Genomic DNA, 17,408 nt, shown 5'->3' with positions numbered 1-17,408 from the left:
TAAGGTCAGAGTCACTCACATAGTTGGTAAGGTCAGAGTCACTCACATAGTTGGTAAGGTCAGAGTCACTCACATAGTTAGTAAGGTCAGAGTCACTCACATAGTTGGTAAGGTCAGAGTCACTCACATAGTTGGTAAGGTCAGAGTCACTCACATAGTTAGTAAGGTCAGAGTCACTCACATAGTTGGTAAGGTCAGAGTCACTCACATAGTTGGTAAGGTCAGAGTCACTCACATAGTTGGTAAGGTCAGAGTCACTCACATAGTTAGTAAGGTCAGAGTCACTCACATAGTTGGTAAGGTCAGAGTCACTCACATAGTTGGTAAGGTCAGAGTCACTCACATAGTTAGTAAGGTCAGAGTCACTCACATAGTTGGTAAGGTCAGAGTCACTCACATAGTTGGTAAGGTCAGAGTCACTCACATAGTTAGTAAGGTCAGAGTCACTCACATAGTTGGTAAGGTCAGAGTCACTCACATAGTTGGTAAGGTCAGAGTCACTCACATAGTTGGTAAGGTCAGAGTCACTCACATAGTTGGTAAGGTCAGAGTCACTCACATAGTTGGTAAGGTCAGAGTCACTCACATAGTTAGTAAGGTCAGAGTCACTCACATAGTTGGTAAGGTCAGAGTCACTCACATAGTTGGTAAGGTCAGAGTCACTCACATAGTTGGTAAGGTCAGAGTCACTCACATAGTTAGTAAGGTCAGAGTCACTCACATAGTTAGTAAGGTCAGAGTCACTCACATAGTTGGTAAGGTCAGAGTCACTCACATAGTTGGTAAGGTCAGAGTCACTCACATAGTTGGTAAGGTCAGAGTCACTCACATAGTTGGTAAGGTCAGAGTCACTCACATAGTTGGTAAGGTCAGAGTCACTCACATAGTTAGTAAGGTCAAAGTAAGGATTATTTAAGGACTCCTGGAGACGTGACTCTACCCTGCAGCAGAGTCACGTCTCCAGGAGTTTCTCCTTCGTTTGGTTTCTCCGTAACTTAGCAACCGATAGAATGTAAACAGTGGCACATGGCGTAAGGAGAGGAAGCTGCCTCCTCTTCCCAATGTGGGCGGAGCCTGTCCAGCTCCTGGACCAGCAGGTTCTGAACCAGGATCAATGACCAACTGGCTGAAAGTCCAGGACCAGCTGGGGTTAGGACAACAAGCTTTGAAGACCATGTTTGTGGACCAGGGGGGACCAGGAGGGACCAGGGGGACGTGTTGGACAGTTTGTGGATCAGGAGGGACCAGGGGGACGTGTTGGACAGTTTGTGGATCAGGAGGGACCAGGGGGACGTGTTGGACAGTTTGTGGATCAGGAGGGACCAGGGGGACGTGTTGGACAGTTTGTGGATCAGGAGGGACTAGGGGGACGTGTTGGACAGTTTGTGGACCAGGAGGGACCAGGGGGACGTGTTGGACAGCTTGTGGACCAGGAGGGACTAGGGGGACGTGTTGGACAGCTTGTGGACCAGGAGGACGTGTTGGACAGCTTGTGGACCAGGAGGGACTAGGGGGACGTGTTGGACAGCTTGTGGATCAGGAGGGACTAGGGGGACGTGTTGGACAGCTTGTGGACCAGGAGGGACTAGGGGGACGTGTTGGACAGTTTGTGGACCAGGAGGGACTAGGGGGACGTGTTGGACAGCTTGTGGACCAGGAGGGACTAGGGGGACGTGTTGGACAGTTTGTGGACCAGGAGGGACTAGGGGGACGTGTTGGACAGCTTGTGGACCAGGAGGGACTAGGGGGACGTGTTGGACAGTTTGTGGATCAGGAGGGACTAGGGGGACGTGTTGGACAGTTTGTGGACCAGGAGGGACCAGGGGGACGTGTTGGACAGCTTGTGGACCAGGAGGGACTAGGGGGACGTGTTGGACAGCTTGTGGACCAGGAGGACGTGTTGGACAGCTTGTGGACCAGGAGGGACTAGGGGGACGTGTTGGACAGCTTGTGGATCAGGAGGGACTAGGGGGACGTGTTGGACAGCTTGTGGACCAGGAGGGACTAGGGGGATGTGTTGGACAGTTTGTGGACCAGGAGGGACTAGGGGGACGTGTTGGACAGCTTGTGGACCAGGAGGGACTAGGGGGACGTGTTGGACAGTTTGTGGACCAGGAGGGACTAGGGGGACGTGTTGGACAGCTTGTGGACCAGGAGGGACTAGGGGGACGTGTTGGACAGCTTGTGGACCAGGGGGGACGGTGTGTCTCAGAGTGGTGGTTCCGTCCCCCAGGACTGACGGAGGTCTGTGTTCCAGATGTGATGGTGGGGATGGGCTACAACCTGGACAAGATCCAAGAGTCTCTGGCCAAGATGAAGTACGACGAGGTGACGGCCACGTACTTACTGCTGGGACGCAAGGCCTCCGAGGTACTCACTGTACTACACTGGACTATACTGGACTACACTGTACTGGACTACACTGGACTATACTGGACTACACTGTACTGGACTACACTGGACTATACTGGACTACACTAGACTACACTACTGTACTACACTGCACTGTACTGGACTACACTGGACTACACTGGACTAAACTACACTGGACTACACTGTACCACACTGTACCACACTGTACCACACTGTACTACACTGTACCACACTGTACCACACTGTACCACACTGTACTACACTGGACTATACTGGACTACACTGTACTGGACTATACTGGACTACACTACTGTACTACACTGCACTGTACTGGACTACACTGGACTAAACTACACTGGACTACACTGTACCACACTGTACCACACTGTACCACACTGTACTACACTGTACTACACTGGACTATACTGGACTACACTGTACTGGACTACACTGGACTACACTGGACTACACTGTACTGGACTACACTGGACTAAACTACACTGGACTACACTGTACCACACTGTACCACACTGTACTACACTGTACCACACTGTACCACACTGAACTACACTATACCACACTGTACCACACTGTACCACACTGTACCACACTGGACTACACTGTACCACACTGTACCACACTGAACTACACTATACCACACTGTACCACACTGTACCACACTGTACCACACTGTACTACACTATACCACACTGTACCACACTGTACCACACTGTACCACACTGTACTACACTATACCACACTATACCACACTGTACCACACTGAACTACACTATACCACACTGTACCACACTGTACCACACTGTACCACACTGTACCACACTGTACTACACTATACCACACTGTACTACACTGGACTACACTGTACCACACTGTACCACACTGTACCACACTGTAGGCCTCCGAGGTACAGACGCTACAGACATTGAATATTTCAGTAAATCGTCAGACGAAACAGTAAAAACAGTGAAGCTTCTGATCAAAACTTTCACTAATGATTGATAGAAACATTCAAAGATAAAAACACACACGTGTGTGTATTAGGGTGGTCCTTATTTATGAAGTTTTGAAAACTTATGGTCTGACCCCCCTAAAATCCTCCAATTGACCAAAAAATGTGATCTGCAAAGTTTCATCAAAATATATTAATATTTAGAGGTAGCTCAATGGACTTGACGTTTGCTTAGTTGAAGCAATTTAGGCGTTATCTGCCGGATGTATCATTTGCTCCTAATGTGCATACACCATACATGGCCTTGTCAAGGAGCTTCAGTCACATTTTGTCTTCCTGTATCAGAACAACTGCAATCAAAACTAATATTGGCTGTGCTGAGATAAATTTCTTAAGTACAGAGATGGATTTGATGCAGTAAGCATGTACCATCGATGAGCGCACGATCAATGAATCAGGTTGTCAGAGACTTCTCTCAGTGACAAGCTTCACTCATTTGGCTGTTCTTCAGTGTCTCTGGCCAAACTGACCTCAACAACAAGAAAACTGTTTTTGCTGTCAACACAAGATGACATTTGTGGTGCCAAATTACCCTCGAAACAGCACGTTTTGGGTCACTTTCACTACTATCACCTTCAGCGCAAGGAGACTGTAAGGCAAGCAGCAACTCTTACTGTAATGAAAATTGAAGAATTTTGGAACAGGGCAAGAATACCCACAAGACATAATCAAGATGTGATCAAGAAGGTTGAAAAGCTTTATGCAGAGTGGCAAGCATTGAAGAAAAATGCAAAACGAAGATCGAAAACACAAATCTTAAAAGAGGAAAATTTCACCTCCGACTTCAATGATCTTTTTGATATTGCACACAGAGATGCAATGACTCTTATTGAAATTCCTGAAGATAGAGAATTCCTGCTTGCTCAAAGAGAAAAGGGGCGACGAGGTTCAATGATTAGTGTTGATAAGGTCTTGGATAGAAAAGAAAGGAAGAGAGAGGAAGACCAGATGAAGGAAATGCAACGTCAGCAAAAGTCAGAAGCCAATGTTGCGCTGTTAAATGAAAAGGTCACTCTAGAAAGTAACAGTTGTTCCTCTGAAGCTGGAGATTCTGACTCTGATGAACCTATCCCTGGATGTCCTCGGTGCAATGTGTAGTACACATGATAACTGATATCAATAAAATATTTTTCTGTCAAATAGTACATGGCTCTTTTCTAAAGAATACTTTCACAAGAAATGCATGTAACTGGTGGTTTTGTACATGCTGCAAAGATGTTACTAAGTATTGGCAGTATATTTGGCCTTTTGCGATCATTTGATGACTGACAGCAACAATGAGATATACTTCAAGGCCTTTGAGCTACCTCTAAATATGCATAGATTTGTGTGAAACTTTGCAGACCTCATTTTTTTATCAAAAGGAAGATATCTGGGGGGTCAGAGCAAGAAGTTTCCAATTTTTATTTTTTCCCATTGCATAAGGACCACCCTAGTGTGTATATGTATACATATACATATATATATATGTGTGTGTATACATATATACACATATATATGTATACATACATATGTATGTGTATATATGTATACATACATATACATATATATGTATACATATATGTATACGTATGTATGTATATATATATATATAGTAGAGCAGCCAATCAGAGCGCTGCTCTCTGCCCCCCCAGCTGGAGCCCAGTGACTCCGCCTCCAGCAGCAACGCCTCTCTGGCCAAACCTCGACCGAGCAGCGAGCTGAACGGTCAGTCGCCGTCCCACCTCAAGGTCCAGAGGACCGTCTCGTCCAGCAAGCAGAGACGCTACAGCGAGCAGGGTGAGGACACACACACACACACACATGGAGGGACTGACGTCGGCCATGACACTTTGTCAGGAACCTTCATTTGTCTGCTTCCTCTGCTGGAGCCGGTCCGTCTCCACGTGAGACACAAAGGACGAGTCTAGAACTGCAGATCAAAGCACCAGGAGACGGTCCGTCTCCACGTGAGACACAAAGGACGAGTCTAGAACTGCAGATCAAAGCACCAGGAGCCGGTCCGTCTCCACGTGAGACACAAAGGACGAGTCTAGAACTGCAGATCAAAGCACCAGGAGACGGTCCGTCTCCACGTGAGACACAAAGGACGAGTCTAGAACTGCAGATCAAAGCACCAGGAGCCGGTCCGTCTCCACGTGAGACACAAAGGACGAGTCTAGAACTGCAGATCAAAGCACCAGGAGACGGTCCGTCTCCACGTGAGACACAAAGGACGAGTCTAGAACTGCAGATCAAAGCACCAGGAGCCGGTCCGTCTCCACGTGAGACACAAAGGACGAGTCTAGAACTGCAGATCAAAGCACCAGGAGACGGTCCGTCTCCACGTGAGACACAAAGGACGAGTCTAGAACTGCAGATCAAAGCACCAGGAGCCGGTCCGTCTCCACGTGAGACACAAAGGACGAGTCTAGAACTGCAGATCAAAGCACTAGGAGCCGGTCCGTCTCCACGTGAGACACAAAGGACGAGTCTAGAACTGCAGATCAAAGCACCAGGAGCCGGTCCGTCTCCACGTGAGACACAAAGGACGAGTCTAGAACTGCAGATCAAAGCACCAGGAGTCGGTCCGTCTCCACGTGAGACACAAAGGACGAGTCTAGAACTGCAGATCAAAGCACTAGGAGCCGGTCCGTCTCCACGTGAGACACAAAGGACGAGTCTAGAACTGCAGATCAAAGCACCAGGAGCCGGTCCGTCTCCACGTGAGACACAAAGACGAGTCTAGAACGACGACGGTAGTTTTGTTGTTGAAATACTTTTAAAAAGTCCAAAGCGTTGAGGACTGAAGTTTGACTTTAACGTTCCAGGTCAGGATTTAGTTTATTTTCACCTGGTAGGGACTTTAAATGTGATGCTGAGTCCCTGTTGGTTCTTTGTCTCTAGACCTGGAACCCTTCAGGTCCTTCATGTAGACCTGGAACCCTCCAGGGTCTCACTACGTTCTGAAGGGTTCCAGGTCTAAATGAAGGACCTGGAATCCTCCAGGGTCTCACTACGTCCCCTGTGTCCCCTCACCCAGTGGGCCAGAACGCCGCCCCGGCGCCCCCCCACCCTAAGAGGAGCCAGACCAGCACGGCGGAGACCAGCTCCAAGGAGGACGGGGTGCAGCTCCGCAAACCCGGCACGCCGGGGAGCCGCGCCGCGCCACCATCCAGCCCCCTGCTGGGCAACGCCAACAACCCCAACAAGGCCGACATCCCGGAGCGCCGCAAGGGAGCCGCGGGCGGAGTGAGTCTTTACATACTGCTGCACCTGCTGACGGAGGTCCTCACCCTCTCTCTGGGTGACGGAGGTCCCCACCCTCTTTTCCTGGGCTCCTCCGTCACCACCACCTTTCAGTTCCAGTAACAATCCAGTTACAGGACATGTACTATGGGAGTCCCACAAGGATCTGTATTAGGTCCTTTATTATTTAGTCTTTATATTAATGATCTTGCTGAACAGTGTGCTGATGTCGATCTGCAGATGTACGCAGATGACACTGTTGTTCATGTACATGCTAAAACAGCTGACTTAGCAGCTGCTAAGTTAACAACTGCACTGGAGAGAATCACTCTTTGGCTTGATCAATCATGTTTGAGTTTAAATGTAAACAAAACAAAATGTATGTTTTTTTCTAAAACCATGGTACAAATCCCTGATGTTGAGATTCTCATTAAAGGTGAACGAATTGATATAGTTAGTGAATTTAAATATCTTGGCGTGTTTCTGGATCCAAATTAAAATTTTAAGAAACATGTCAAAAAAATGGTTAAAACCATAAAATACAATTTAGTTAATTTTCAACACATCAGAAATGGTCTCTCTCTGGATGCAGCCAAGATATTTCTGCACGCCATGATTCTGTCCCGCATGTCATATTGTATCACCTGCAGGGGGCAGGCTGGTGAATCTACTCTGAGACCTCTGGAGTCTTTATACAAACAAACTTTAAAAACACTGGACAAAAAGCCAATTCGTTATCATCATTGTAGGATACTTGAGAAACATGAGTTATTGAGTTTTGAGAATTTTAGGTTATTCGCCAATTTGTGTATGGTCTATAAAATTTTAAATGGTTTGGCCCCACAGCCATTATGTGTTTTTATCCACGCTCGCTCGTCAAATTCCATCAGATCCACTAGAATATCCTCCATACGAGATTGTACCATACCATTTCGCCGCACTGTAGCGGGGCAATCTGCTTTTTCTGTAAGAGCCACAAACCAGTGGAATACCTTACCTGACGCCGTACGGGGCAGTAGCTCTCTCAGAGTCTTCAAATCCAACCTCAAAAATCTGTTCAAAGCTGCTCAGCTCTGCAACCACTAGTTTGGTCCGTAGACTTCTTTTTGTGTGTGTGGGTGTGGGTGTGGGTGTGGGCGTGGGTGTGTGGGCGTGGGTGTGTGGGTGTGGGTGTGGGCGTGGGTGTGGGTGTGGGCGTGGGCGTGGGTGTGTGGGTGTGGGTGTGGGTGTGGGTGTGGGCGTGGGTGTGTGTGGGTGTGGGTGTGGGCGTGGGTGTGGGTGTGGGCGTGGGTGGGATGAGGGAGGTGGGGGGAGTTGCACGCAGACGTGTGTAGCCACGTTGTTGTGGTGTTTTATCCCTGTATACTGTTTAATCTGTCTTGTTACTGTGTTGTATTTGTGTGACCTGCCAAGGGACTACAGATGCAAATGAGCTTAAAGCTACAATCTGGTATAGTGCATCAAATGGCAACATTTATGTTTTAACTGTACATTGTCCCTTTTAAATACATTTTATATTCATTCATTCATTCCATCAGAAGAAGAAGAAGAAGTTTCTGGGCTTTTCAGGTTGAACTCTAGAAGAAGATCAATAATCAATAATCAATAATCAACAAAGTGTTTCCTGTCCAGAACAACAACCCGGCGGCAGGAATGACCCGCAGGAACACGTACGTCTGCAGCGACAGGAACAACACGGAACGTCTGTCCGTCATTCCCAACGGGAAGGAGAACAGGTGGGCGGAGCTTCTCTTCTCTGGAGTGCTGTGAATCCTGCACTCCTCCGTCAGCACTCCTCCGTCAAGAGGTCCTCATTATGAGCCAGACCAGGTCAAAGGACAGGAACCGGGGGGGGTGAAGGTGGACGTGAGGGGGGGTGAAGGTGGACGTGAGGGGGGGTGAAGGTGGACGTGAGGGGTGGGGTGAAGGTGGACGTGAGGGGGGGTGAAGGTGGACGTGAGGGGGTGAAGGTGGACGTGAGGGGGGGTGGGTGAAGGTGGACGTGAGGGGGTGGGGTGAAGGTGGACGTGAGGGGGTGAAGGTGGACGTGAGGGGGGGTGAAGGTGGACGTGACGGGGGGTGGGATGAAGGTGGACGTGAGGGGGTGGGGTGAAGGTGGACGTGAGGGGGTGGGGTGAAGGTGGACGTGAGGGGGTGAAGGTGGACGTGAGGGGGGGTGGGTGAAGGTGGACGTGAGGGGGTGGGGTGAAGGTGGACGTGAGGGGGGGTGAAGGTGGACGTGAGGGGGGGGTGAAGGTGGACGTGAGGGGGGGGGTGAAGGTGGACGTGAGGGGGGGTGGGGTGAAGGTGGACGTGAGGGGGGGGTGAAGGTGGACGTGAGGGGGGGTGAAGGTGAAGGTGGACGTGAGGGGGGGGGTGAAGGTTGACGTGAGGGGGTGAAGGTGGAGGAGAGGGGGTGGGTGAAGGTGGAGGAGAGGGGGGGGGTGAAGGTGGACGTGGGGGGGTGAAGGTGGACGTGATGTTTCACTGTGGTTTGAGCTCCTCCCCCCCGGCGGCGGCGGACATCTTAAACTAGTTCTCTCTTTAAACCATGTGGACAATGTGGGGGTCTGAGTGATGTCATCAGACCAGTTTTAAGAGTCTGTCATGATAATGTAAGGTAAGGTAAGGTAAGGTAAGGTAATGAGAGACTGTCCCACGTATTTCACCATCACTGTTGAGAAAAACCTCCATTACTCTGCAGTCCGTCGGTGGTTTGATGAACGTCGTCCTGCAGGTCGCCACCTGCTGGACAGACGTGTCATTACAGCCTGTGGTGTCTGACTCCCCCCCCTCCCCCCCCAGTGTGGCCGTGTCCCCCGGGGGCCAGAGGAACCCGGTGGCCTCCACCCACAGCATCACCAACGCCGCCACGCCCGACCGGCTGCGCTTCCCCCGCGGTACGGCGAGTCGCAGCACCTTCCACGGCGGCCAGCTGAGGGACCGCCGTACGGCCACGTACAACGGGCCGCCCGCCTCGCCCACCCTGTCCCACGACGCCACGCCGCTGTCGCAGACCCGCAGCCGTGGAACCAGCAACCTCTTCTCCAAACTCACCTCCAAACTCACCCGCAGGTAAGGCGAGGGGCGGGGCCGGACCGCGCTGGGTAGAACCCATTGTAGAGTCGCTGGGTGGAACCCATTGTAGAGTCGCTGGGTGGAACCCATTGTAGAGTCGCTGGGTAGAACCCATTGATGAGTCGCTGGGTAGAACCCATTGTAGAGTCGCTGGGTGGAACCCATTGATGAGTCGCTGGGTAGAACCCATTGTAGAGTCGCTGGGTAGAACCATTGTAGAGTCGCCGGCGAGGCTAGCAGCCGCCAGCGACGCTGGCAGCCGCCAGCGACGCTAGCGGCCAGCGACGCTAGCGGCCAGCGACGCTAGCGGCCAGCGACGCTAGCGGCCAGCGAGGCTAGCGGCCAGCGAGGCTAGCGGCAAGCGAGGCTAGCCGCCGCCAGCGAGGCTAGCCGCCAGCGATGCTAGCGGCCAGCGATGCTAGCGGCAAGCGAGGCTAGCAGCCGCCAGCGAGGCTAGCCGCCAGTGACGCTAGCAGCGGCCAGCGACGCTAGCGGCCAGCGACGCTAGCGGCAAGCGAGGCTAGCAGCCGCCAGCGAGGCTAGCCGCCAGTGACGCTAGCAGCGGCCAGCGATGCTAGCGGCCAGCGATGCTAGCGGCTCCAGGCCAGAGTCTCAGCTCGTACAGAAGAAACAGTGAATGTTTAGCAGCCGAGGCGACGACTGAAATGAGGAATTGATCATTTGATAAAAGAAGACGAACCTTCCCTTTAACACTTTGCTCACCCATTGCCCTCTCCCTCCCTCCTCCCCCCCCTCTCCCCTCCTCCCCCCCCCTCTCCCTCCCTCTTCTCCCTCCCCCCTCTCCCTCCCTCCTCCCTCCCCCTCCCCCTCCCCCTCTCCCTCCCTCCTCCCCCCCTCTCCCTCCCTCCTCCCCCCCCTCCCTCCCCCTCCTCCCTCCCCCTCCTCCCTCCCTCCCCCCCCCCTTCACCATCCTCACTCTTCCTTTGTCTGCTTCTGTTGTAGAAACATGTCATTCAGGTTTTCCAAAAGGTAGGACTCCTGACCCTAAACCTGACTGACTCTGACTCCTGACTCTGACTCCTGACCCTAAACCTGACTAACTCTGACTCCTGACTCTGACTCCTGACCCTAAACCTGACTAACTCTGACTCCTGACTCTGACTCCTGACCCTAAACCTGACTAACTCTGACTCCTGACCCTAAACCTGACTAACTGACTCCTGACCCTAGACCTGACTAAGAGTCCTAACTCTGACTCCTAACTCTGACTCATGACTCTGACGAATGAAAAACAAGCTAAGAAACCAAAATAACAAGAAAAACTTTTTTTCATTTTGCCTTCGCTTGAGACTGAATGTGTTCTGAACTACTAACCTGCCTGCTGCTGCTTCCTCCTCCTCCTCCTCCTCCTCCTCCTCCTCCTCCTCCTCCTCCTCCTCCTCCTCCTCCTCCTCTTCCTCACTGCTGGAGGAAGAGTTGTTGTTCATTTCTCTGTCTGACTCTTTAAATGGACAAAAGGAAGTGTTGTTCTGTCCTGTGAGTCACGTCTCATTTGTTCATTTTTTCTTGTTTTAGACCTGATTCAAAACAACAACAAGAACTGATTCAAAACAACAACAAGAACTGATTCAAAACAAGAAATGATTCAAAACAACAACAAGAACTGATTCAAAACAACAACAAGAACTGATTCAAAACAAGAAATGATTCAAAACAACAACAAGAACTGATTCAAAACAACAACAAGAACTGATTCAAAACAACAACAAGAACTGATTCAAAACAAGAAATGATTCAAAACAACAACAAGAACTGATTCAAAACAACAACAAGAACTGATTCAAAACAAGAAATGATTCAAAACAACAACAAGAACTGATTCAAAACAACAACAAGAACTGATTCAAAACAACAACAAGAACTGATTCAAAACAAGAAATGATTCAAAACAACAACAAGAACTGATTCAAAACAACAACAAGAACTGATTCAAAACAAGAAATGATTCAAAACAACAACAAGAACTGATTCAAAACAACAACAAGAACTGATTCAAAACAAGAAATGATTCAAAACAACAACAAGAACTGATTCAAAACAACAACAAGAACTGATTCAAAACAACAAGAACTGATTCAAAACAACAACAAGAACTGATTCAAAACAAGAACTGATTCAAAACAACAACAAGAACTGATTCAAAACAACAACAAGAACTGATTCAAAACAACAAGAACTGATTCAAAACAACAACAAGAACTGATTCAAAACAACAACAAGAACTGATTCAAAACAAGAAATGATTCAAAACAACAACAAGAACTGATTCAAAACAACAACAAGAACTGATTCAAAACAACAACAAGAACTGATTCAAAACAACAACAAGAACTGATTCAAAACAAGAAATGATTCAAAACAACAACAAGAACTGATTCAAAACAACAACAAGAACTGATTCAAAACAAGAAATGATTCAAAACAACAACAAGAACTGATTCAAAACAACAACAAGAACTGATTCAAAACAACAACAAGAACTGATTCAAAACAAGAACTGATTCAAAACAACAAGAACTGACTCAAAACAACAAGAACTGACTCAAAACAACAAGAACTGATTCAAAACAACAAGAACTGATTCAAAACAACAAGAACTGATTCAAAACAACAAGAACTGATTCAAAACAACAAGAACTGATTCAAAACAACAGGAACTGATTCAAAACAACAACAGGAACTGACTCAAAACAACAACAGGAACTGACTCAAAACAACAACAGGAACTGACTCAAAACAACAACAGGAACTGACTCAAAACAACAACAGGAACTGACTCAAAACAACAACAGGAACTGACTCAAAACAACAACAGGAACTGACTCAAAACAACAACAGGAACTGACTCAAAACAACAACAATCAGTTTGGTCTGTTTTCCTGCTTCACTTTAGTTTTCTGTCGTTTTAGATCCTTTTCTTTTCGACCAACATTTCAATTGGTTGTTTGGTTCGTTGGAATATTACCGTATTCTCTGCACTATAAGGCACCGGATTATAAGGTGCACCTACATTGATATTGACATAATTTACAACTTTGTTCATATATAAGGCACACTGCATTATATAAGACGCACCGGGTTATAAGACGCACCGGGTTATAAGACGCACCGGGTTATAAGACGCACCGGGTTATAAGACGCACCGGGTTATAAGACGCACCGGGTTATAAGACGCACCGGTTTATAAGACGCACCGGTTTATAAGACGCAGCGGGTTATAAGGCGCACCGGGTTATAAGACGCACCGGGTTATAAGACGCACCGGGTTATAAGGCGCACCGGGTTATAAGGCGCACCGGGTTATAAGACGCACCGGGTTATAAGACGCACCGGGTTATAAGACGCACCGGGTTATAAGACGCACCGGGTTATAAGGCGCACCGGGTTATAAGACGCACCGGGTTATAAGGCGCACCGGGTTATAAGACGCACCGGGTTATAAGACGCACCGGGTTATAAGGCGCACCGGGTTATAAGGCGCACCGGGTTATAAGACGCACCGGGTTATAAGGCGCACCGGGTTATAAGGCGCACCGGGTTATAAGACGCACCGGGTTATAAGACGCACCGGGTTATAAGACGCACCGGGTTATAAGACGCACCGGGTTATAAGACGCACCGGGTTATAAGACGCACCGGGTTATAAGGCGCACCGGGTTATAAGACGCACCGGGTTATAAGGCGCACCGGGTTATAAGACGCACCGGTTTATAAGACGCACCGGGTTATAAGACGCACCGGGTTATAAGGCGCACCGGGTTATAAGACGCACCGGGTTATAAGACGCACCGGGTTATAAGGCGCACCGGGTTATAAGACGCACCGGGTTATAAGACGCACCGGGTTATAAGACGCACCGGTTTATAAGACGCAGCGGGTTATAAGACGCACCGGGTTATAAGACGCACCGGGTTATAAGGCGCACCGGGTTATAAGACGCACCGGGTTATAAGGCGCACCGGGTTATAAGGCGCACCGGGTTATAAGACGCACCGGGTTATAAGACGCACCGGGTTATAAGGCGCACCGGGTTATAAGGCGCACCGGGTTATAAGACGCACCGGGTTATAAGACGCACCGGGTTATAAGACGCACCGGTTTATAAGACGCACCGGGTTATAAGACGCACCGGGTTATAAGACGCACCGGGTTATAAGACGCACCGGGTTATAAGACGCACCGGGTTATAAGACGCACCGGGTTATAAGACGCACCGGGTTATAAGGCGCACCGGGTTATAAGACGCACCGGGTTATAAGACGCACCGGGTTATAAGACGCACCGGGTTATAAGACGCACCGGGTTATAAGACGCACCGGGTTATAAGACGCACCGGGTTATAAGACGCACCGGGTTATAAGACGCACCGGGTTATAAGACGCACCGGGTTATAAGACGCACCGGGTTATAAGACGCACCGGGTTATAAGACGCACCGGGTTATAAGACGCACCGGGTTATAAGACGCACCGGGAAGACGCACCGGGTTATAAGACGCACCGGGTTATAAGACGCACCGGGTTATAAGACGCACCGGGTTATAAGACGCACCGGGTTATAAGACGCACCGGGTTATAAGGCGCACCGGGTTATAAGACGCACCGGGTTATAAGACGCACCGGGTTATAAGACGCACCGGGTTATAAGACGCACCGGGTTATAAGACGCACCGGGAAGACGCACCGGGTTATAAGACGCACCGGGTTATAAGACGCACCGGGCTATAAGACGCACCTTGTTGCACCTTGGCAGCTTGTGAGAAACTTTGAAGTATTTAGGTGCCTTATAGTGCGGAAAATACGGTAAACGTCTCTGGTTCTTCCTGTCAGGTGATTCGCTTCCTGCTGGTGTTTCCGGCTCTTCCTGATTATCTGCTTGTGTGTTTCCATCTGCTTTGATCTTTCAGGTTCTGATCAGGTTCTTCTGACCAGGATCTTTGTCTGCGTGTTGTTTTGTTTACTTTCCTTTATTTCTCTGGACTTTCTCTTTGTCTCTTTTCATGTTTTGCTTTCAACTCTAGTTTCTTTGTGTCTCGTCTCACTTTTGTTCTTTTACTTAAGATCTGGAAAATTCTCTTCTCAGCCTCTTTGATCATTTTGACATTTTCATCGGTTCTCCATTCTGGTCTCATTTTGGTAGTTTTGTCTCTTGTGTCCTCGTCTTCTGGCTTTGATGTCCCTCACTTCATTTATATGAAGTTCTTTTGATTTGTTTGGTCTTTTTATGTTTGTTTTGCTTCGTTTGGGTTCATTTCCTTTGACAGGAAGTGTTTTACTGCAGTACTTTGACAGGAAGTGTTTTACTGCAGTACTTTGACAGGAAGTGTTTTACTGCAGTACTTTGACAGGAAGTGTTTTACTGCAGTACTTTGACAGGAAGTGTTAGCATTAGCGTTAGCCGCTGTAGAGCTACAGACGGTAGAATCAGACTGAAAACGTGACGGCCTGCATTTGTTGTCTTCAGGCCTCCGTACATCTTCATCCTCCTCTTCCTCACCTCTGTTTCTGTCCTCTGACTCTCTGGTGACCTTTGACCTTTGACCTCTTGCTGCTCTCTCTCTGCCAGGGTCACTCTTGACCCGGACAAATCTGGTCCTGTCATCCCTTCTTCCCTGGGAGCCAAGACCCTTAGTAAGTCCTGCCCTCCTCCTCCTCCCTCCTTCTCTCCTCCTCCTCCTCCTCCCTCCTCCTCTCCTCCCTCCTCCCTCCTCTTCCTCATCCTTCCATGTCTTCCTGCTTCCTCTTCCTCATCCCTCCTTCTCTTCCTCATCCCTCCATCTCTTCCTCCCTCCTCTTCCTCATCCCTCCATGTCTTCCTGCTTCCTCTTCCTCATCCCTCCCTCATCCCTCCTTCTCTTCCTCATCCCTCCATCTCTTCCTCCCTCCTCTTCCTCATCCCTCCTTCTCTTCCTGCTTCTTCTCGCTCTTTTCTTTCGTCCTCCTCATGTGTCCGTCACCCTCAGATCCCTTCTTTCTTCCAGATTCAGGAGGAGAAGATAGAGAGAATTGTAGGAAGATAAAGATCTAGAGTAACATGGTTCTGTGGTAGTTCACAGCTTGTGGACCTGTCCCTCTGTCTGTCCATCTGTCCCTCCCTCTGTCCATCTGTCCCTCCCTCCCTCCCTCTGTCCTTCTGTCCCTCCCTCCGTCATTCTGTCCCTCCTTCTGTCCCTCCACCCCTCTGTCCATCTGTCCCTCTGTCCGTCCTTCTGTCCATATGTCCCTCTGCCCCTCCGTCCTTCTGTCCCTCCCTCCTTCTGTCCCTCCCTCTCTTTGTCCCTCCCTCTTTCTGTCCCTCCCTCTCTCTGTCCCTCTCTCTCTTTGTCCCTCCCTCCCTCTGTCCCCCCCTCCTTCTGTCCCTCCCTCCTTCTGTCTCTGTCCCTCCCTCCCTCCGTCCCTGCACTCGTCCTCTTGTTGTCAGGAGGCTTTTCTTGTTTTATTTTACCGCGGGTCTCTTCCTCCTCATCCCCCCATCCTGTCCAGCTGTGCTGCAGTGCATTCTGGGAGCAGAGACCTGTCCAGCTGTGCTGCAGTGCATTCTGGGAGCAGAGACCTGTCCAGCTGTGCTGCAGTGCATTCTGGGAGCACAAAGACCATTTTCATGTCTGCAAACATTTTTTTCTGTTTGTGACGAAATAAATCTGACAGTGATTCTGTACACACACACACACACACACACACACACACACACACACACACACTCACTCACTCACTCACTCACTCACTCACTCACTCACTCACTCACTCACTCACTCACATGAAATATGAGTTTCTCAAAGTGAACACTTTTATTGTGCATAAATATAATGTAGGTGTTTATTTTCTATACTTGATAAAGCTTAAGTTTAAAAAAAAAATCTATTTAAAGGTTGGATGAAATAATGAAAGAACACGGGACAAAAGCCTTAAATGTATTTAATTATAACAAGATTGAATAAACCTGAATCGAGGAGCCGGTAGAATTTCACATTCGGGGGATTTGTACTTTTTTTTTTTTTATGCAAACAAATACAGATTGAACATTAATAATCTCATTGCTTTGAATTTGATTCATAACTCAACATATGAAACATTTGTAAATTTAGGAAAAGCAGAGAAAAATGGCAATAATTCTAAATAAACTATAAAAGAAATACTTTAAAAATCATTCAATATATTACATATAAATAGAGTGAGTAACTGTAAAAATGTTAAATGTTTTACTTTGAACTTTTCAAAAAAAGTAAATCAAAAATTCTTTTATATCTTTTAAAGACATGACATTTAAGATAAATAGCAAAAGCAATGGAGACATTAAAGAAGTTTAATGGAGAGAAGATGTGAAACTTCCCAAAGAAATCTTGAATTATGTTGATTTTACATTCAAAAATTAAAAGTACTTGAAGTAAAAAAGTACTTAAATAAGTAAAATGTCTGCAAATGTCGCGAATAATTCAAGAAATGTTTTTTCCCCGATTTGTTTCCATTAAAATCGGCTGAATACAAAACTTTACAATTCGTGTGTGTGTGTGTGTGTGTGTGTGTGTGTGTGTGTGTGTGTGTGTGTGTGTGTGTGTGTGTGTGTGTGTGTGTGTGTGTGTGTGTGTGTGTGTGTGTGTGTGTGTGTGTGTGTGTGTGTGTGTGTGTGTGTGTGTGTGTGTGTGTGTGTGTGTGTGTGTGTGAGCCTCCATCATTTTCACT

General features: G+C 48.3%; 1 protein-coding gene across 7 annotated transcripts in view; it reads left to right on the top strand.

Annotated features, from left to right (window-relative positions):
• The window catches only part of mark3a (MAP/microtubule affinity-regulating kinase 3a), a 39,754-nt gene that overhangs the window by 20,202 nt on the left and 2,144 nt on the right, over positions 1-17,408 (top strand). For 4 of the 7 annotated variants that reach the window (XM_080522112.1, XM_080522109.1, XM_080522110.1 and 1 more), the window contains exons 11-15: positions 2,258-2,370; positions 5,038-5,182; positions 6,426-6,634; positions 8,264-8,367; positions 9,437-9,706. In XM_080522112.1, coding sequence (XP_080378238.1) covers positions 2,258-2,370; positions 5,038-5,182; positions 6,426-6,634; positions 8,264-8,367; positions 9,437-9,706 — 841 coding nt within the window. Of the gene's footprint in view, positions 1-2,257; positions 2,371-5,037; positions 5,183-6,425; positions 6,635-8,263; positions 8,368-9,436; positions 9,707-10,672; positions 10,700-15,294; positions 15,360-17,408 lie in introns of all 7 variants that reach the window. The other 3 variants (XM_080522107.1, XM_080522106.1, XM_080522111.1) reach the window with 2 other exon arrangements.

Source organism: Blennius ocellaris, assembly GCF_963422515.1.
Source record: "Blennius ocellaris genome assembly, contig: SCAFFOLD_76, whole genome shotgun sequence".
Taxonomy (NCBI): Eukaryota; Metazoa; Chordata; class Actinopteri; order Blenniiformes; family Blenniidae; genus Blennius; species Blennius ocellaris.
Note: the sequence above shows the minus strand (reverse complement) of the source record. Positions and strands in the feature narration are given on the sequence as shown.